General features: G+C 60.6%; 3 protein-coding genes across 7 annotated transcripts in view; 1 reads left to right on the forward strand and 2 right to left on the reverse strand.

Annotated features, from left to right (window-relative positions):
- Positions 1 to 1,591: 1,591 nt before the first annotated feature.
- Positions 1,592 to 7,255, reverse strand: Noc4l (nucleolar complex associated 4 homolog). The gene is made up of 15 exons (XM_026409678.2): positions 7,097 to 7,255; positions 6,847 to 6,967; positions 6,248 to 6,354; positions 5,571 to 5,678; positions 5,222 to 5,371; positions 5,027 to 5,126; positions 4,881 to 4,915; positions 4,364 to 4,414; positions 4,175 to 4,286; positions 3,882 to 3,942; positions 3,579 to 3,689; positions 3,292 to 3,452; positions 3,105 to 3,187; positions 2,709 to 2,822; positions 1,592 to 2,559 (listed from the first exon to the last, which is right to left on the reverse strand). The coding sequence occupies exons 1-15, from the start codon at positions 7,226 to 7,228 to the stop codon at positions 2,440 to 2,442; spliced, it is 1,566 nt and encodes a 521-aa protein (XP_026265463.2). The 5' UTR covers positions 7,229 to 7,255; the 3' UTR covers positions 1,592 to 2,439.
- A 112-nt stretch (positions 7,256 to 7,367) lies between these two features.
- Positions 7,368 to 11,729, forward strand: Ddx51 (DEAD-box helicase 51). Of its 2 annotated transcripts, XM_026409672.2 has the most exons (14): positions 7,368 to 7,859; positions 8,223 to 8,373; positions 8,542 to 8,687; positions 8,773 to 8,844; positions 8,983 to 9,089; positions 9,239 to 9,347; positions 9,435 to 9,580; positions 9,716 to 9,914; positions 9,985 to 10,100; positions 10,184 to 10,300; positions 10,548 to 10,649; positions 10,769 to 10,832; positions 10,931 to 11,065; positions 11,268 to 11,729. In XM_026409672.2, exons 1-14 carry the CDS (start codon positions 7,368 to 7,370, stop codon positions 11,292 to 11,294), a joined length of 1,983 nt encoding a protein of 660 aa, XP_026265457.2. In that variant the 3' UTR covers positions 11,295 to 11,729. The 2 variants fall into 2 exon arrangements, with proteins under 2 accessions (XP_026265457.2, XP_026265458.2); XM_026409673.2 differs by lacking the exon at positions 10,184 to 10,300.
- A 1,787-nt stretch (positions 11,730 to 13,516) lies between these two features.
- Positions 13,517 to 17,559, reverse strand: part of Ep400 (E1A binding protein p400) — a 94,558-nt gene continuing 90,515 nt past the window's right edge. For all 4 annotated transcript variants that reach the window (XM_026409635.2, XM_026409634.2, XM_026409632.2 and 1 more), the window contains 2 exons: positions 16,174 to 16,251; positions 13,517 to 15,656 (listed from right to left, as the gene is read on the reverse strand). In XM_026409635.2, coding sequence (XP_026265420.2) covers positions 15,384 to 15,656; positions 16,174 to 16,251 — 351 coding nt within the window. In that variant the 3' untranslated portion in view covers positions 13,517 to 15,383. The remainder of the gene's footprint in view (positions 15,657 to 16,173; positions 16,252 to 17,559) is intronic.

Raw genomic sequence — 17,559 nt, forward strand, 5'->3', positions numbered from 1 at the left:
TTCCCTGCAGCCTGGATACCACAGTGGCTCCCAAGGGAACCCATGGAGTAGTCCTAGGGTCCCCACCCACCACTTAGTGTGTTAGCCAGGTACTGCAGACGTGGGGACGGCCCCTGGTCCCAGTCTCAGAGGAAGGAGCCTGAGACTCAGGGGTGGCAGGGTCCCTGTCCAGGTTCCTCCAGCATAGGGGCATCAGAGCAGCCCTCGTGACCTCACCCCTTCTCAATGTTCTACAAGGCCCTGTCCAAGGGACATCACACCCTGAGGTCCTGTGGGTCAGTGCTGATGTGCCTCTGGGGACACGCTCCAACACTGGGCTGGTTTGAGCATGCTGACCTGAGTGCTTCTGACTCTTGTCCTGTTGGGCCAGCCTCATAGCCCAGCAGGGAGTCCTCCAGACACGGTGGCATGACCTTGTCCCTGAGGGAAATGGCTGCAGCACCAGTGGGGCATCACCTCCCCAGGGCATGGGGCAGGTGGCCCAGCCCTTGTTGAACCCTGGGGCACAGCAGCAGAGGCTGTCCCAAGTGGTCAGCCAGCTCAGGTTGGCACAGTACCCCCCTTCTGCAGGGACAGAGTCAGAGGATAAGGAACAAGGGGTTCCCTGTGACTCCACCCAGATGCTGCTGGCAGGCAGGGTCTAATGGGTACAGGACCAGGGAAGTCTATGCACAGGGTGGACCTGTAGACACCCAGGAGGCTATGATTTATAAAGTTCACTTCTAACTGGTATCTCAGCCAGTGTGCCGAGGACCCAGGAGCCGTCTCGGGAGGGCTCAGAGTGCCAGCCCTCTGGCCACAAGGCTGCTGAGGCCCATGTAGCCAGTCCCACAAACAAGCCCCCAGGGCAAGGGGGCAACCCATCCATGAGTGGAGGACAGTTCTGACCAGGTGGTGCAGAGTACCCAAAGGTGCTCAGCACCCGCGCTGTGACAGAGCAGGGTGTTCATGTCTAGAACAGGCCTGGATAATGGGGCAACAGAGGGAAGGGGCTACAGCAGGTGCAGCTGGTGTCAAGGCCGAGGGCAGAACTGCAAAGTGAAGTGTGGTTCAGAGTGATAGGTCACATGGGGGAGGGCCACCTCCATCTCACAGGTGCTTCCTGAAGTCCCTGCAGGACCCTCAGAGCCCTTGGACCAGTCTTGCCCACAAAGCAGCTCCATAAAGAACCGCAACCATGGGAAGATGTGTGGGAAGCTCCTGTGCCCTTGGGGATGTGCGGGGGGCCCGGGCAGCCGGGAAGGAAGAAGGCCCAGCCAGGGGGCTTCACTCTCCCACAGTGGCCAGTCCCTGCCAGAGCCCACACCTCAGCCTTGCTGCTCCTCCTGTCTTTCACAACTAGATTTCTCTTTGCTTATGTAAGCTAGGCAAGAGCTCTCTCGATGCTGGGTGCCTGCAATCCCAGGGGCTTGGGACTGAGGCAAGAGGATCATGAGTTCAAAGCCAGTCTGAGCAACTTAGTGAGGCCCTGTCTCAAAACAAAATATAAAAGAGGGCTGTGGATGTGGCTCAGTTGTGAAGCATTCCTGGGCTCAACTCCCAATATAAAACAAAACAAACACTTTGCCACTGACCTACAGCTCAGCCCTTTTTATTTTTTGAGACAGGGTCTTGTTAAATTGCTTAGGGCCTTGGTAAGTTGCTGAGGCTTGTCTTGAACTTGGATCCTCCTGCCTCAGTTTCCTGAGCTACAGAGGATCATAGGCATGTGCCACTGCACCTATCAAGAAAATTGGATCTTCAAGAGAAAACCTGAGGCTACTGTCCTCAATGGACAACTAGACTCCTCTGGTGTAAGTGGGTCCTGTACGTGAGAATGCTGACTTCCAGCCACCTGGAGGAACAGGCTAGCCTCAGATGGGGAGTGGGGTGCAGACACATGCCCCTGGGACTCTGCCGTGTCCCTGCAATGCCGGTGGCTCCCAGGAAAAAAGCATCCTCTGACCTGCGTACAGTGGCCATGCCTATGATCCCAGCAACTTGGGAGGCTGAGATAGGAGGATGGCAAGTTCAAGGCCAGCTGGTCAACTTAGTGGGACCCTGTCTTAAAATAAAAATTAAGAAAGGGCTGGGAATGTGGCTCAGTGAGAGTGAACCCCTGGATTCAATCCTCAGGACCAAAAAAACCCAAAGACAACAGAATACCCCAGCATCCTCTGAGCGCGAAGAGGAACACTGACCACAGATATGTACACATGATCCTCCCGTCATGACTCACCAGGCCACAAAGAAACTGCTGGCCCTGCTTGGTCTTATGCAGTGGGAGGCACAGGCACCTGCCCCCTGTGGGGTGTACATAGCTCACCCGTACTACCGGCTGCCTGGAGGCCCCTCGGCACCCCCACCAGGCTGCCCCCTCCCACCTGGCAGGGCCCACTCTGCCTAGATACTCTCTCCTACAAAATTATTTATTGGCATGGAAGCAGATGGCAGCCAGGGTCAGCTAAGTGTGAAGAACTGGGCACAGAGGTTGTCCCGCCGGCCCAGCAGGCCTTGAGCTGGGATGAATTCTAGGGGCACTGGCTCGGGCCCCTTCCTCTTGAGGTCCTGCTCAAAGACCTGTAAGGACAGAAAGTAGGCCTGGGCTCATGCTTGGTGGTCCCTGGGCCCCCCACTCCTACTCTGGCTTCGTCAGGTCCTGCTCAAAGCCCTGTAAGAACAGAAACCAGCGCAGGGCTGGTGCTTGGGGGTCCCACAACCCTCCTCACCTCATAGGCAGAGAGCTCCAGGAGGGGCGCAATGCTGACTTCTGTGACAGACAGCACCTGACTGATGACGCTGGCGGCTCTGGACACCTCAGGGTGGTAGTGCTGCTGGAGAGTCTAGGAAGGGCACGTGGCTGTCACTGACACCACAGCTTCAGCAACCCCTGCCATGTACCCCACATGTGTGCTCCCCATCCAGGGCCTTTGTGGGGCCAGCCCCACATGGGTAGGAGTGTTGAGCGCTCAGGCTTGCAGAGCCCTGAGCAAGGGAGGACCCAAGGCTGTCACAGTGCAGCTCTCATCAGTGACAGAGCAGCAGCCTGAGGGAACAGGCTCCCCAAGCAACCCAGGTGACGGGGCACAAGGCCACACAGTGTCCTCCAAGGCCCAGGCACCCACCTGCAGCTCCCAGAGGCAGCTCTCCAAGGCTCGGCTCTTGGCCGGGTCCTCCTCCTCAGGGTCATAGGGATCACTGTCCATCTCTAGGAATGAGATCCAGGATTTGAGGCTGTCTGGGCTCTCTGGGGCAGTGGGCACGGGAAAGGGTCCTCCCTGACATCCCCAAGGCTGCCCTAACCTAACTCACCAGGGCTTTGCGGGCGGTGCACCAGCACACGGCAGGCAGGGTGCCTGCGCAGCAGGTTGCAGATGAAGGGCAGGACCATGAGCAGGGCCTCCGGGGGTGCCGTCAGGGCAAGGCGGGCTAGGCGCTTGGCGAAGGCAGCCACCAGGTACGCAGGGAGATGGCTGGGCAGGGAGTGGGGCATGAGCCACCAGGGCCAGCCACCTGCCCCTCCCTGCCCCAGGCGGTAGCACCAGAGCTACGTAGGGCCAGGCTGCTCTGAGGCCAGGCCAGTGCTTCTGGACACTCACGAGGACGACAGGAAGAGGTCAGCCAAGTGGAAGAAGCGGGCTCGGTACTTGACATGGAAGACAGACGGGTCCAGGAGGCCGTAGAGCTTCCGGTAGAAGTCGGGGTATTCCCTGGGGGACAGAGGGCCACACAGGAGTGAGCTAGATCCCCAGGGAATCATGGTTTCAGCCCCTCCATCCGTGGGCATCCCTGGGCAGGCACCTCCCTCCACTATCCTGACCCTCAAGGAGAGACATGTCAACAAGGAGGTACATCAAGCCTGAAAGCAAGGGGAAGGTCTAATCCCCCAGACTGCTACTTACAAATTGTGCTTGTGAATCAGGATAAAAAGTCCATTCAAGGCCAAAAGGCTGATGGCACCCCCTGCAAAAGACAGAGAGGTGAACCTCTCACCCATTTAGGGGGTGCTGCTCCCAGGCAGCTGCCCACCCCCACTGTCCTGGCTTGCAGCAGGAACCCAGCAGCTGCACAGCTAGAGGCTACCCAACTGCTGGCCACTGCCTGAGGCCACAGGAAAGGATGAGCCAGGAGTGACTGGACTTTCACGACCAGCACACCCCAAATTCAGACACCACTGCTAAGCAGGACCACTCACCCACATCACAGGCACTGGTGAGGAAGTCGATCATGAGGGTGGGCTGGGCCAGGTGGGGGAGGATGGAGTCGTGCATCACCAGGAGCACCTTCTTGTAGAGGCTGAGGGGCAGCTGGGGCAGCAATGCAGGTCAGGTGCGGCCAGCCCACCCCCATCACAATGAGGGCACCCCACCCTACCAGGTCCTACCTTGTGCTTAAGGAAGCTGAGCCACATGGCCTGGAATGCTCTCCTGTGCTCCTGCAACGGGACCAGGCTGCACACGTACCCTGCCACCTGCCCCCCAGCCTGCAGCCATCCCCTGCCCTCCCACCTGCCCCCCTAGCCTGTAGCCAGCCCTCTGCCCTCTTCCTGCCCCCCAGCCTGTAGCCAGCCCTCTGCCTTCTTGCCTGCACCCCAGGCTGCAGCCAGCCCCCTGCCCTCTTCCCACCCACATTCAGTTGGGAACCTCCCAAATCCTTGAACTTGAGAACCCCAGAATGGGTTTTGTAGCACCAGGGCTCAAATCTGCTGGGGAGAAAATGTCAGCACAAGAAAGATAAGCATGTTCCTCACAGTGTGAAGAAAAGAAAGACTTGAGGGCTAAAGCCAGCTACAAGGTGACAGGTGGAGATGGCTCAGGGGACAGTGTGAGGCACACGCATGCACTGCCTATAGCCAGGAAGTACTATCAGGGAAGACTGTCCACACCACCAAAATATCTTACCCTCAAATGAGTGACCTTCCACTTGTCTGACAGCTCTGCAAAAAGGACAAGGCCCAGACCATTCAGCACGCAGGCAAAAGGCCCTGCTCTGCTGGCCCTCCCACCAGGGTCTGTGCCCTGGTGCTCTTGCTGCCTTGGACACTCACCTGCATGCTTCACGTAGAAGTTGGAGAGATCGTGCTCCTGGCGAGGGAGGCTCACAGCGCTGAGCAGAGTAAAAGCATTGTTCCAGAAGATGACGGACGGCTGCAGAGATCTGGCCTGAGCATCAGGTACCACATCCTCCCTGCCCCAACCCCAGGAGGCACTAGGACACAGGCAGATCAGACCCAGCCACTCACCTCAGGCTGCTGGTTGGTGACCTGAGCCACGGCATCTGAGGCAGCCTGCATTGTATGGTAGCGAATGTCATCAAACTCCAGGTACTCCCGGAACTGGGAGAGGAGCAGGCTGTGGTCCTCTGCAGGTGAGACCAGGCCTCTCACCACTGCCTGGGGGAAACGGGCAGGGTGACGCCTCTGCCCCCACCCAGTCCCAGTACCACTAGACAGGATACTTCAGCCTCACCAAGCCCCATGCCACACCAAACTCCTCTCCATAGCCAAGGGACGCTCAGGAGTCTCACTAACCCCACAGCCACCTGCTCAGGTAGCCCACTCCTGGGGGACCCTGGACCCACCAGCTGCTCACCCTGAAAAGTGTGCGGGGGAACAGGTAATGGCCTTCCCACTTGGGCTGCTCCAGGGGATGTGTTCCTTCCAGCTGTACAAACTTCATAAGTGTCCCAAGGGCCAGCTCCTGGGAAGCATGGGAGGCAGAGCTTACACCAGCCCCTGAGCCCCTCACAGCCAGGCCTAGGGCTGCCAGGAGGTACGAGGGAAAGGTGACCCCACCTCGTCTTGCTCTGCTCATTGCCAGCCATGGTTCTGGACCTCCACACCCACCCACAAAGCAAGTGATATGACTTCACTAAGATAAGTAGGTACAGAGTTCCTGGCGAGGTCTGGGCAGGGGGGCACACACAGGCCAGGTCCGCATCCTGGCATCTGGTAAGGAGGGTGCCACAGTAAACCTCACAACCTAAGCGGAAACTCAAGAGTAAGAGGCCAGATGCAGAGCAGGGACCAGCTCTAAAACCAGAACTACACACTCAGCACCCTTGGGGCCAGACACTATGAAACAGGCACATGTGAGGGGACAGGAACAGCAGAACTGCATCTGGTTAGAAAGCAACCTCACTGAGACAGCCTGGAAAGAGAACTCCACATCCACAGCCCAGGACCACTGCTTTATGGACGGAGAGCCTAGAAGGCTGGGTCGACTGCAGGAAACAGACAGAGAAAGCAAACTCCCAGACAGACCCTCACCTTGACCTGGAAGGCAGGGTGGGCCAAGAGCTCCCCCAGGCGATTGCAGCAGCTGCAATAGCGGTGTCTCATCCACACCTTGTACTTGCGCATGGCTCCCTGGGACCCTGCAGGGAGGGTTAGGGTGTCATACTGCAGCCCTGGCACAGCCCCACCCTCCCATGCCCTCTATCACTACTGGTGAAAACAGCCACTAGGGCCCCCAGACCCAAGCAAGGACCAGCCATTCTCTGGTTTCTGCAAAGGGGGGAAGAAGGTCACCTCTAGCACTGCCCCAACCAGGATCCCAGGGACACGGCACTATCTCTTCCCCTCACTTGGCCCCAAAACGTGGCTGCCCAAAATATTGTGACTCAGCCCCAATTGCAACTGATGGCTGGCATCGAACTACACAGCCGGGTATGGACGTCACTCCTTAGCCGCGTCCAGTCAGACCTCGCCAGGGGCATCTTTCTCCCCGAGCAATCACCAAGAGAATCCTCAAGCTGGCCGGGGGCCTCCTCCGCGAAAAGTGCACGCCCTGTGACAGGCTGGGGGTCTCATCCCACATGACGAGGCCTCCCTCCGATCCATGCTGGAGCCGAGGCCTGGTCGCTCACCTGCCATGACCGTGTCCTCAGAGGGCAGCTGGCCCACGTACAGCTCACCCCGCTCCAGCAAAGCCCCAAAAAGTCGGCTGCACGCGCGGACTGCTTCCTGGACCTCCTCCTGGTCCTCGGACTGCGAGGGAGGTGGGCCGCGCCCGGGTGAGCCGCGCCGCTGGCCCTCGGCCGCCCCGGCCCTCCGCCCGCCCCGGCCTCCGCCACCCCGGCCCGGCCCGGCCCTCCGCCGCCCCGCAGCGCCCGCCACCTGCAGTGCGGCCAGGACGTCAAACACGGCGTTGGCCTCGCCGCGGCTGGACAGCACCGCCTGCACCAGGCGGCCTAGCGCGCGGCGGGGATCGCAGGGCCGCCCGCGCTCGGCCTCAACTTCCATCTCCATGCTTTGCCGGCCGCGCGGGGAACAGGGCGGGCGCCGGCGCGCTGGTGACGACACCCGACGCGCCCGTGACGTTCCGCAGGCGCGCCCGCGGCGCCCTCGTGACGTCACCGCCGCGCGCCGAGAAGAGGTGGCTGGGGCGATGGCGCTGTTCCACGTAGCGCGGTACCCGGGCCCCGGGGCGGCGGAGGCCTGGGCGGCGGAGGCCGGGGCGGGCGGCCGGGCCCGCGTGCTGCTCGAGCGCCTGCAGCGCCGAGCCCGCGAGCGGCAGCAGCAGCGGGAGCCCGCGCCCGTCCAGGCGGACGCACGGTGCGCGGAGGCGGCCGGCAGGCGGCGGCGGCGGCGGCCCCGGCGGCGGCGGCGGGCGAGCGGGAGTCCGGACGCGCGGCTGACGAAGCGGCGCCGAGAGCTGGGCGAGGGCGCGGACGAGAGCGAGGACGCAGGTGCGCCGGTGGTGGGCTCGGGGCCTCGCTCCCAGGCCGGCGGCGGGGCTGACTGGCGAGTGTGCAGCGCAGGGACCAGCGAGGCGGCGCCAGAACAGCGCAGTGCGCACGCCGAGTCCCCGGAGCAGGAGGCTGGGTGCCCGGCCCCCGGCCCGGTGCTGGGGGGCTTCGCGAGGAGGAAGACGCCAAAGGTGAGCAGCCGAGGGGGCCGGCGGCGGTTCCGCGCCCCCCCGTGCCCCTGCCGGAGCCGGGAGCGGTGGTGACAAGTCCGGTGGGGACGTGCAGAGCTGCTGGGGTGTGCGCTGGGCAGAGGCCCGCGCTGGCCCTTAGGCGGGAAGGACGCGAGTTCTGGTCGAGGGGCCCTTGGCGCAGCCGCGGATGGAGTCAGGTGGTTGTGGCCAGAGGCGGGTCTGCTGGAACCCACTTTCGTGTTTGAAGGCAGCCGGGACAGTGGCTGGTGGCGGCTGGGGAAGAGCTGAGACTGGTCAAAAGGTTTCTACCTTGTGGGTCCAGAGGGCTCTGGTAAATTGTGGTCTTTATTGCATTTGGGGTAGGTCCAGCCTTTCCTGCCAGCATGGTTGGCTAAGCCAAGCTTTGTCAGGAAGAATGTCACTGAGGATCTTGTTCCCATCGAGAACATCCCCGAGGTGCATCCTGATCTGCAGAAGCAGCTGCGTGCACATGGCATCTCGGCTTACTTTCCAGGTGCCCTTCCCTGGGCCAGCAGACGGGGCTGGGGCACCCCTCACAGCACCCCACCTGTGAGAGCCCCTCTGGTGTGCGTGGGCATGGGGCTTGTGGTTCCTCCTGGCCTGTTGCTGTCTTTGAGCAGAGGTGCTCTGGGAGAGTCAACTTGATGCACTCCCTGTCCAGTCCAGGCAGCTGTGATTCCTGCCCTCCTGGAGAGTGTGGCCAGTGGGTTCCTGGTGAGCAGAGGTGGCTACCAACCCAGTGACCTCTGTGTTTCTGCCCCAACGGGCAGTGGGAAGACATTGGCTTTTGTCATTCCTGTGGTGCAGGTGGGTGTCACTTTGCCTCGTTTTCTGGTCAGGGGTGGATGGCAGGGAGCTAGCTCTGCTGACAGGCAGCCCATCCTCCCTGCAGGCCCTGATGCACCGAGTGGTCTGCCAAGTGCGTGCACTGGTGGTGTTGCCCACCAAGGAGCTGGCCCAGCAGGTACATAGACCCCCATACCTGTAAGCCTATGCCCCCAGCCTGAGCTGACCTGCTGGGTGTGTGGTGCTCAGCCAGAGTCCTTGGCACTGTCTTGGAGGGCCAGCTTGTCCCCAGGCCAATGGCAGACCTCTCCTGTAGGTGAGCAAAGTGTTCAACGTCTACACAGACGCCACACCTCTGCGGGTTGCCCTGGTTACTGGACAGAAGTCTTTGGCTAAAGAACAGGAGAGCCTTGTCCAAAAGACGTAGGTTCTGTGGGTAGTGAGCTCTCTGGGGGTCTCTGCTCTGCCCACCCGTGTTGGGTAGGGGTCAATGCTATGTGCACGAGGTGGTCTGTGCTTGCCATCAGAAGGCCCTGCATGGTGCTTCCCTTGTGAGCTACTCTTGTTTGTAGAACAGACGGCTACCGCTGCCTGGCCGACATCGTGGTGGCCACACCTGGCCGCCTGGTGGACCACATTGACCAGACCCCAGGATTTAGCCTTCAGCAGCTCCGTTTTTTGGTAGGCTGCTTGCTGGGAGGCCCGGACTCCTTGCTGAAGATGGACCTGGCAAGGAATTTCTGACAGCCAACGTGGTTTTGCCTGCAGGTAGTTGACGAGGCTGACCGCATGATAGACAGCATGCACCAGTCTTGGCTGCCACGGGTGGTAGCGGCAGCCTTCCATAGTGAGGGCCCTGCAGACCCCTGTGCCCTACTCCAGAGAAGGCAGCCCCAAGCAGTGACTGCCGCCAGGTATCCTGTTGTGCTGGGGCTGACCCCTTTCCTCCACACTTGCATGCTGAGGGAAGGCCACATACTCCCCGATGGTGTTCTCTGTGCACTGGGACCTGTGAGGAACCTGTCCTACTGACACCCTCTTCTTTCCAGCACCTGCCGTCCCCAGATGCCTTTGCAGAAGCTGCTATTCTCAGCTACCTTGACCCAGAACCCTGAGAAGTTGCAGCGGCTCGGCCTCTACCAGCCCCGGCTCTTCTCCACAGGGCTGACGCACAGGGGCCCCCAAGACAGGGATGTGGAGACAGACGGGGACTCGGGGGGGAAATACACCTTTCCTGTGGGGCTCACGGTAAGTGAGGGGGTAAGAGGGGTGGGTGGTGCCAGGCCCAGGGCTTCTGCCCACCTGCCATCTTCCACAGCACCACTACGTGCCCTGCAGCCTCAGCTCCAAGCCACTGGCCGTCCTGCACTTGGTTCTCAGGACGAGCGTCTCCAGGGCCCTGTGCTTCACCAACTCCCGAGAGCACTCCCACAGGTGAGCAGGGCGGGCGTTTGCGGCTGGTGAGCTGGGCCCCGGCCTCTGCCCCGGCCTCGGCCTGCAGTTTCCTCTCTGCATAGGCTCTTCCTACTGGCGCAAGCTTTTGGGGGTGTGAATGTGGCCGAGTTTTCCTCCCGCTATGGGCCTGGCCAGAGGAGGAAAATCTTGAAGCACTTTGAACAGGGCAAGATCCAGCTGTGAGTACAGGGAGGGGGCTGCCTGTGGAGTTGGGGTGCTTGCCCCAGCTGTCACCCTGGGACTACTGAAGGGTGCTTTTTCCTGGAAACTGTGCTCCTGAGTCTGGGGTACATTTCCGAAAAGGCCTGGGATTTCCCTTTAGTGCGGAGGTCATGGCTGTAGGCGTCCCTGCTTCTGGCTCAGCTGGGTTTCAGGCTGGGGGTCCCTATTGCTGCTGGGCAGGACCATAGGGCTGTGTGCTTTCAGCCTCATCAGCACTGATGCCACTGCCCGTGGCATCGATGTGCAGGGTGTGGAGCTGGTGATCAACTACGATGCCCCCCAGTACCTGAGGACCTACGTGCACCGGTGAGGGCTGGCAGCAGTGGCCACTTGGGCTTCCAGGCTTGTGAGCTCCTGGGTGTGGGACGAGTGGGGGGTGACCAGGGAGAAGCCACTGTTCCCGTCGTACATCTGTGTGATTTTAGAGTGGGGAGGACGGCTCGAGCTGGGAGAACTGGACAGGCCTTCACGCTGCTCCTCAAGGTGCAGGTGAGGTGGTGTGTCTCTGTGGGACACTGGGGAGGCTGTTGCCGCAGAGGGTTCTGAGGGGGGTTGAGACCCTCCCACACGAGGCCCCTTCCCTGTAGGAGAGGCGGTTCCTCCGGATGCTGGCCGAAGCTGGGGCACCTGAGCTATCGAGGCACGAGATCCCCAGTGAGCTGCTGCAGCCGATGGTTCCTCAGTACGAGGAAGCCTTGTCCCAGCTGGAGAAGACCATCAAGGTGAGGTCTGCCTGGGCCAGTGGTCCTGCAAGTCAGCCTCATTCTAGAGTAGTGTGGACAAGAGCCAGAAGCAGGGGCCTGTCACCTGGCCCTTGAGCTCCTGGCCCAAGGCCGGCGGTGATGCTTGCTGAGCAAGCTCCCGTTCTCTGAGGGTCCAGGGGGCTGGGAGTGCTCACTTCAAGCCCCCTTCTCTCTCCCACAGGAGGAGCAGAAACAGAAGGTGGCCTAGGCTGCTGGGTGCATCTCTGTTCCCGACCACCCCGGGTTCCTGAAGCAGCAGTGGTGACACAGCCCTCTCCCACATTGCTCCTGTGCTGGGCAGCCCAGAGCTCAGTGGGTCTGCCAGGTTGGGACCCCTGCCCAAGGCTGTGTACCACGTCCTGGGGCAAGCTGGTCTCGAGCCCTGTGGTGTGCTTGCCTGAGGGCTGGGGTCCCCTCAGACAATGCCAGATGTCATGCTTCTGACATCAGCGTCCCACCTCCTGGGCAGCCCTGCTGTGTGACCAGATGGGAGGCAGCCCGGCCAGGAAACCTGAGCCTCGTGCTGATTGATGCTTGGCCACCACCCGGCCCAGGGCAGACCCAAAGCAGTGGGGTCCTGTGAGTGGAATAGGAGATTCAGAAGCACCTCTGTTTATGAGAAGACTTTTAGAAACTTCATGATAATAAATTTTTAAAAAACAGCCACTAATTGATTCATTTTAAGAAAACACGATGTGGTATGAGTGACAGTGCAGGGCCTGGAGTACCCTGCCCAGGGCTCCAGTGCCACCAAGATGGTGTTCCCCCCTGGGAGCTCCTGACCCTCTGCCTGGCGGGGCACACCGGAAGAGCAGTCTGCACAGGAGGCAGGCCACCCAGGGCCCTGGGCTTGGGAAGGACTCCTGCCATCCTCTGACCGGGCCCTGCCTCCCAGGTGGGCTATACTTGTCCTACCACCTGCATGCACATGCTGTTCCTGTGCTTTCAACACTCCTCTTCCCCAGTCATCCAGAAAATCCCTACTGCCTGACTCCCCCAACATAGCACGTCCATGCCACACCTTCCTTGGCCAGTACTTGCCCTTCACTTCCTCGTGCTGACCACCAGGACCGAGTTCCTTGAGGCCAGACGTTGGCTTTCTACTTCTAGTAGGTGATTAAAATGCAAATGGACAGCTGGTGTTGTGGTGGCCACACCTGTGAGCCCAGCTGCTCAGGAGGCTGATAAGTTCAAGGCCTGTCAGGGGAACTTACTGAGACTGTCTTAAAATATCAAAGGGCTGGGGTGTAGCTCAGTGGTAGAGCACCCCTGGTTTCAACCCTCAGTCCTGGGGGTAAAAAAAGTTGGGGGTCCTTTCCAGGGAGCCCTGCTGCCCAGGGAGACAGACCCACCTCACCTGCAGGCTAGGCCAACAGTACTTGTAAGCAGTGTAGGCTGAGGAAGCTGGGGGTCTGATGGGTGTGGTGAGGGGGCTTCTAAAAGCAGTTGAGATAGAAGGCCGTGGGGTGGTGGGCAGGAGGCATAGAGGTGGGGCAGCAGGCAGGTGACAAACCAGTCTGTCTGCAGGATCCTCCATGGCAGCAGCCCAGTCCTTGGCAAGGGGCACCTTCTCAGATCTGTGCTGAGAAAAACTTCCCTGGCTCCTGGGGCTCCTGGTGGAGGCTGGAGAGCCGCCCTCTCAGTATAGGCCTGGGGCACAGCCCAGAGAGAGGCTTACAATCCGGTGACATCTGAGCAGAAGCTGCCAGCATGCTGGCTGCAGGGCTGAGGTGCTGCCCTCCTGAGCCTGTGGCCCCAGCCCCACCTGGTGCACAGCTTAGCTCCAGGTCACGTGAACAGAACCTGACCAGGGACTGGCACCCTCCACAGAGCTCTTTTCTGTTGACAACTATGACAAGGGACTCAACTGTCTAGAGGGCAGGGGGGTCTGGGGAGGAGTTGGAGGCCCATGGCACATGGCTGGTGAGGCATGGAGCTACACAGGTGCTCAGGTAGGGGACAGGGCCATTATCTTGGAAGGCCAGCCCGATAGCTGGGTGCAGGACCCGCTGGGCTGCCGCTGGCCCACAGCTCCTGGTGCACAGAGCCTGTGCCCCTTCCTGCCTGGGAGGGTGCGCCCTGGAGCAGGGGTCTGCAAGGCAGGGCGCCTGTTCCTGTGCTGAAGGAAGGGCACCAGGACTGCCCCTCGGCTTCCTGCCTGCTTTTTATTAAAACTTGAAAGCTTTTGTCTCTAAGAAAAGGAAAAAAGTCCAAGAGCAAGAGGAGGGACAGCAGCCACGGGGTGCTGGCTAGAGGGACCATCAGCAAGGCCCCGAGCGCAAGAGGGCCAAGTGCCCACTGCCAGGCGCCACGTCTCAGGAGGAATTGGCACACACTGGTACCCACAGCAGCCACTTTGTGCTGTGAAAAACACAACCAACATCTGACTTTAATTTAAACATTGCTCTTCTATGAAAACCAAGACAGAAACATATAAAAAGGTCACTTTATTATGCCATCTGTCTGGCAGGACATCCATGCCCTCTAAGGTCCTACTCTTCAAGTACAAATACTTGTGTTAACAAAGTATTTACAGTTTGTCTTGTTCTACCTGCTGCCAGTCAGCACACATGCCTGTAGGGCCAGCAGCCAGGGAAGCCCAACCTCATCAGAGTGACCCGGCGACTCTTGATTAGGTCCATCCTGCAGGGGCCAGGTGGAGTGGCAGTCTGGGCTGTGAGCTGCACACTCTGCCTTTGGAACTCCGAATCACGACTGGCACGGAGAAGGCCGCCCCCCCGCCCCCACAGAGGGAGGGCCGCAGCCGAGCACAGGAGGCACGGTGTCCCCCCAAGCACTAGGCCTACAGCTGGTGGGGCAGCCGATGCCATTGATGGGGTGGCAAGAAAGTCACCTCTGACCACATGTTGTGGCCAGGCTCACTGTGGAGGCCTGCCAGAGACAAGAGGCTGACACTGAGCAGCAGCAGGGTCCACATTGCACCCCAGATCCCAGGCCCGCTCTCTCAGCAGCTCTGAGGGGGCCCATGCTCTCCCCTGGGCCGCAGATGGACGGAGCACTATGCTGGGCAGTCAGGTCTGAAGAGAGGCCACAGCACAGGAGGAAGGACAAGGAAGACCAGCGCAGCCAGACCTTCGCAGTCCTGCAGGGTCAGGAGTAAGGAGCCAGGGAGCGCGGTGCCTGCGAGGGCGCACTGCTGGCCAGACACACCTGGCCAATGCCAGGCCTGCTGATGAGCACGCGGACCCCAGCGCTGGGTCCGAAGCATCTGATGAGCTGGACACTCAAGCCCTGCTTCTCTAGTGCGTGGTGCTGACTCCCTTCCAGGTTCCTCATCAGTGCTCACCATTCAGCCCCCAGGTGGGCACCGGACACACACAGTGGTGGGGGGTCCAGACGCAACTGCACATGGGAGCTCTGCATGTGCCACACTGGTGGCAAAGGCCACTGCAGGGCCAGACGTCGTGACACAGGCAAATCCAAGGGCACAGAGGGCACTGCGGGCCTGTGCTCCTGCTGCGGCAGCACCAGGTGTGGAGCCCTCACCAGCCCCTCAGGCCCTGAGGGGCACCTGCCCCAAGGAATGTCCCCCTCAGTGCAGGGCCCCTCCAGAGCCTGGCGGAGCTACAGCAGGCCTGCTGGCAGACGGACCTCAAGACGATGAGGAACCCGGAGGCATGGAGGGACTCTCACAGGAAAGGATGCCCCAGACCAGACCAGGCCAGCTTGCGTCGCACAGCTGCCCGAGCTGTCAGGCGCACTAAGTCCAGACATGAGCTCTGTCCACAGTGGGGGACGGTCAGAGCCCCTTCAAATGGGAGCCAGCAACATGGGGACAGGCTGGGGAGGCCACACTGCCACTCTGAGCGGAAGTTGGGTCATGGTGGCTGCCCCCTCATGTCCTACGCATGGAGATGGGCAACAGGGCCAGACCTGCCCCCTCAGAGTCATCCCACTCACACTCACCAGGGGAGATTGGAGTGCAAAGCCCACCTGGAGCATGGACTCCAGAGCCCTTCTTCCCTCCCGCGGACCACAGGTGCGTTCCAGCTGAGCGGGTGAGCCAGGCCGCAGTGGCAGTGCCAAGACAGGCGCCAGCCGCTGACACCACATGGGCCCCCAACTCCTTGGACGTGCAAAGTACCAGACACCAACAACCAGGCTGAGTGGCTTTCAAAACAAGTACTATTGCTCTGGAGGACATGAGAGGCGAGACACCAGGAATCATCACCGCCACGGCTCTTCAGCCAGCTGCGTGGCAGGAGGGGTGCTTGTGAGGATGCTCCCTGAACATGACTGCTCGAGCACATGCCCTGCAGGTGACCCTGCTGGTGGCCTACTGGCAGGGGGGCTTGGTGGGCGTCTTCAGCCTCACGGCTGGGACCCTCATCTGCAGCTTGGGCTGCTGGCTCGGGCTGTCTGAGCTGGCTGGCACCTGTGCTGGGCTCGGGCCTCCTGGGGTCTGGAGTGGCGCCGAGGCCGTGGTCACCACCTGCTGCTGCATGAGCTTCTGCTGTACCACCTGGGCCGTGGCAGTCACCGCGGGGATCATCTGCACCTGCTGCCCTGCCGCCGTGGCCTGCGTGAGCGTCACAGTCTGTGGAGAGGCCTGTGCCGAGAGCCAGAAAGCATTGTCAGCAGAGTGCACACGTCACCCAGCAGGACAGCCAAGCCCAGGGCAGGCCCCTGTGCTCTCTGGCAGAGCAGGAGCAGGTGGAAACAGGGCCTCCCCAGTCTCAGGGAGGAAAGGCAAGAGCGGGGGCCTGGCTGCCTGCAGCTTGAACCACCCTGAAATATAAATACTGTTTTAAACTGGGCATGCTGGCCCCCTTGAAAGAGAGCAGCAGGACAGCCCCAGGTCCATGTCAGCCAGGGGACACCAGGACTTCCCCCAGACATTGTGGGATGCAGACTCCTCTTGTGGGACCAGGGAGCCTAGGACGCTGCAGAGCCCCGTCCTGAGCACAGTGCAGCCCATGCTGTGCAGGACGCCCTGCGAGAAGCAGGCCAGAGCACTATGCTGGGCAGTCAGCCCCTAGTCATCAGCACTCTGCTTCCTCAGGGAGAAGCCACAGATCCCAGCACCTCAGACGCCAGGGTCAGGCGGCCTGCGTCTGCAGTCCTACCTGCTGAGCGGCGGAGGCGACCTGCTGGATGCTGGCCACGGGTGCCTGCTGCTGCACCACCTGAGGGAGTTTGGCGACCTTTTGACAAAACAGAAGAGGCTGACACAGAGTTCAGAACACGTGCACGGACACTTCCTCCCTCTCCTCTGTCTTGGTGCTGTTTGTCCTGGGATTGAAGCCAGTACTCTACCACCAAGCAGTACCCGACCCCTGCATCCTAAGGTCTGGCTCAGTGGCTGAGGCTGGCCTGGAGCTTGCCACCCTCCTGCCTCAGCCTCCCGAGCCCTAGGACTGCAGGCAGCAGCACAGTGCCTGCTCCCTCTCAGCTCTTACCCGGCCACTGAGACCGAGGACACGAGACAGCGCGTCCCAGGTGTGCTCCTGGGTGCTACCCGAGACACACCCACCTGGCGCCACAGCCAAAGGAAGGTCCTGACGCGCCCACAGGAGCCCAGCAGAGGTGACAGGCCACAAAGAAGCCTCACAGACTTTGAAAAAAGTTGGCAAGGAAAAAAATGACTCTAAAGCCATGTGGCACCCAAGGCAGCAACTCAAGCCAGATGCCGCCTGGTCTCATCGGGGCTCTCACAGTGCAGCCTGAGGACAGGGACCACGACACCATGCAGACGTGGGGTTCTGAACGTGAGAAACAACCAAGTGAAACTCTGACAAGCTGAAGAGCAGATTAGACCTGACCACAGAAAACCCAGTAGCCAAGAAGAGTGGGAGACACCATTCAGAATGCAGGAGGCCACAGGACAGAGCAGAGGCTGGGAGACTGGAAGGGGACACGGGCAGAAGCAGCATCCAGACCAGCACGGCCCGGGAGAGCCCAGTCCAGGCGGGAAGCTCCACACACGTTTCAGAGGAACAGGGTGGTGTGTGCACACATGATCAGAGCAGCTGCCTGATGCCAGGGCCAGGTGCAGCAAGGCAAGTGTGCCAGGAAAATCAGTGCCAGCCTGGAATTCTGTATTAAGCAAATCCCCTTCTGGGAGCAGGAGAAAAGTAGGCATTTCCTAACACTAAAGAGAAGTCCAAGGGCACCCTCCGGTGGAGGAGAGGCACCTCAGGCACAGCGTTGAGTGCAGGTGGAGCGCAGTATGCGGGGGCTGCTGCTGGAGCACAGGGCAGGGTCACTGATGGCATGGGAGCATGTGGAATCTCAGGTGACCACCTAGGAGCTCTACAAGAACATCACCAGCCTGCAACTTTCAGACGAATAGAGGGGCAAAAACAAAATTAGAAAAGGTAAGGCCAAAAGAGGGAGAGGTGGGGAAGGAAGAGCAGCAGACAAGTTCCAACAGAAGGGACAGGCGCCTGAGAGCCAGGGCCTGCCTGCCTGCGAGGCCTGGACAACGGCAGCACCCCCTCGGCTGCACGCTA

Source organism: Urocitellus parryii, chromosome 3 (assembly GCF_045843805.1).
Source record: "Urocitellus parryii isolate mUroPar1 chromosome 3, mUroPar1.hap1, whole genome shotgun sequence".
Classification (NCBI taxonomy): Eukaryota; Metazoa; Chordata; class Mammalia; order Rodentia; family Sciuridae; genus Urocitellus; species Urocitellus parryii.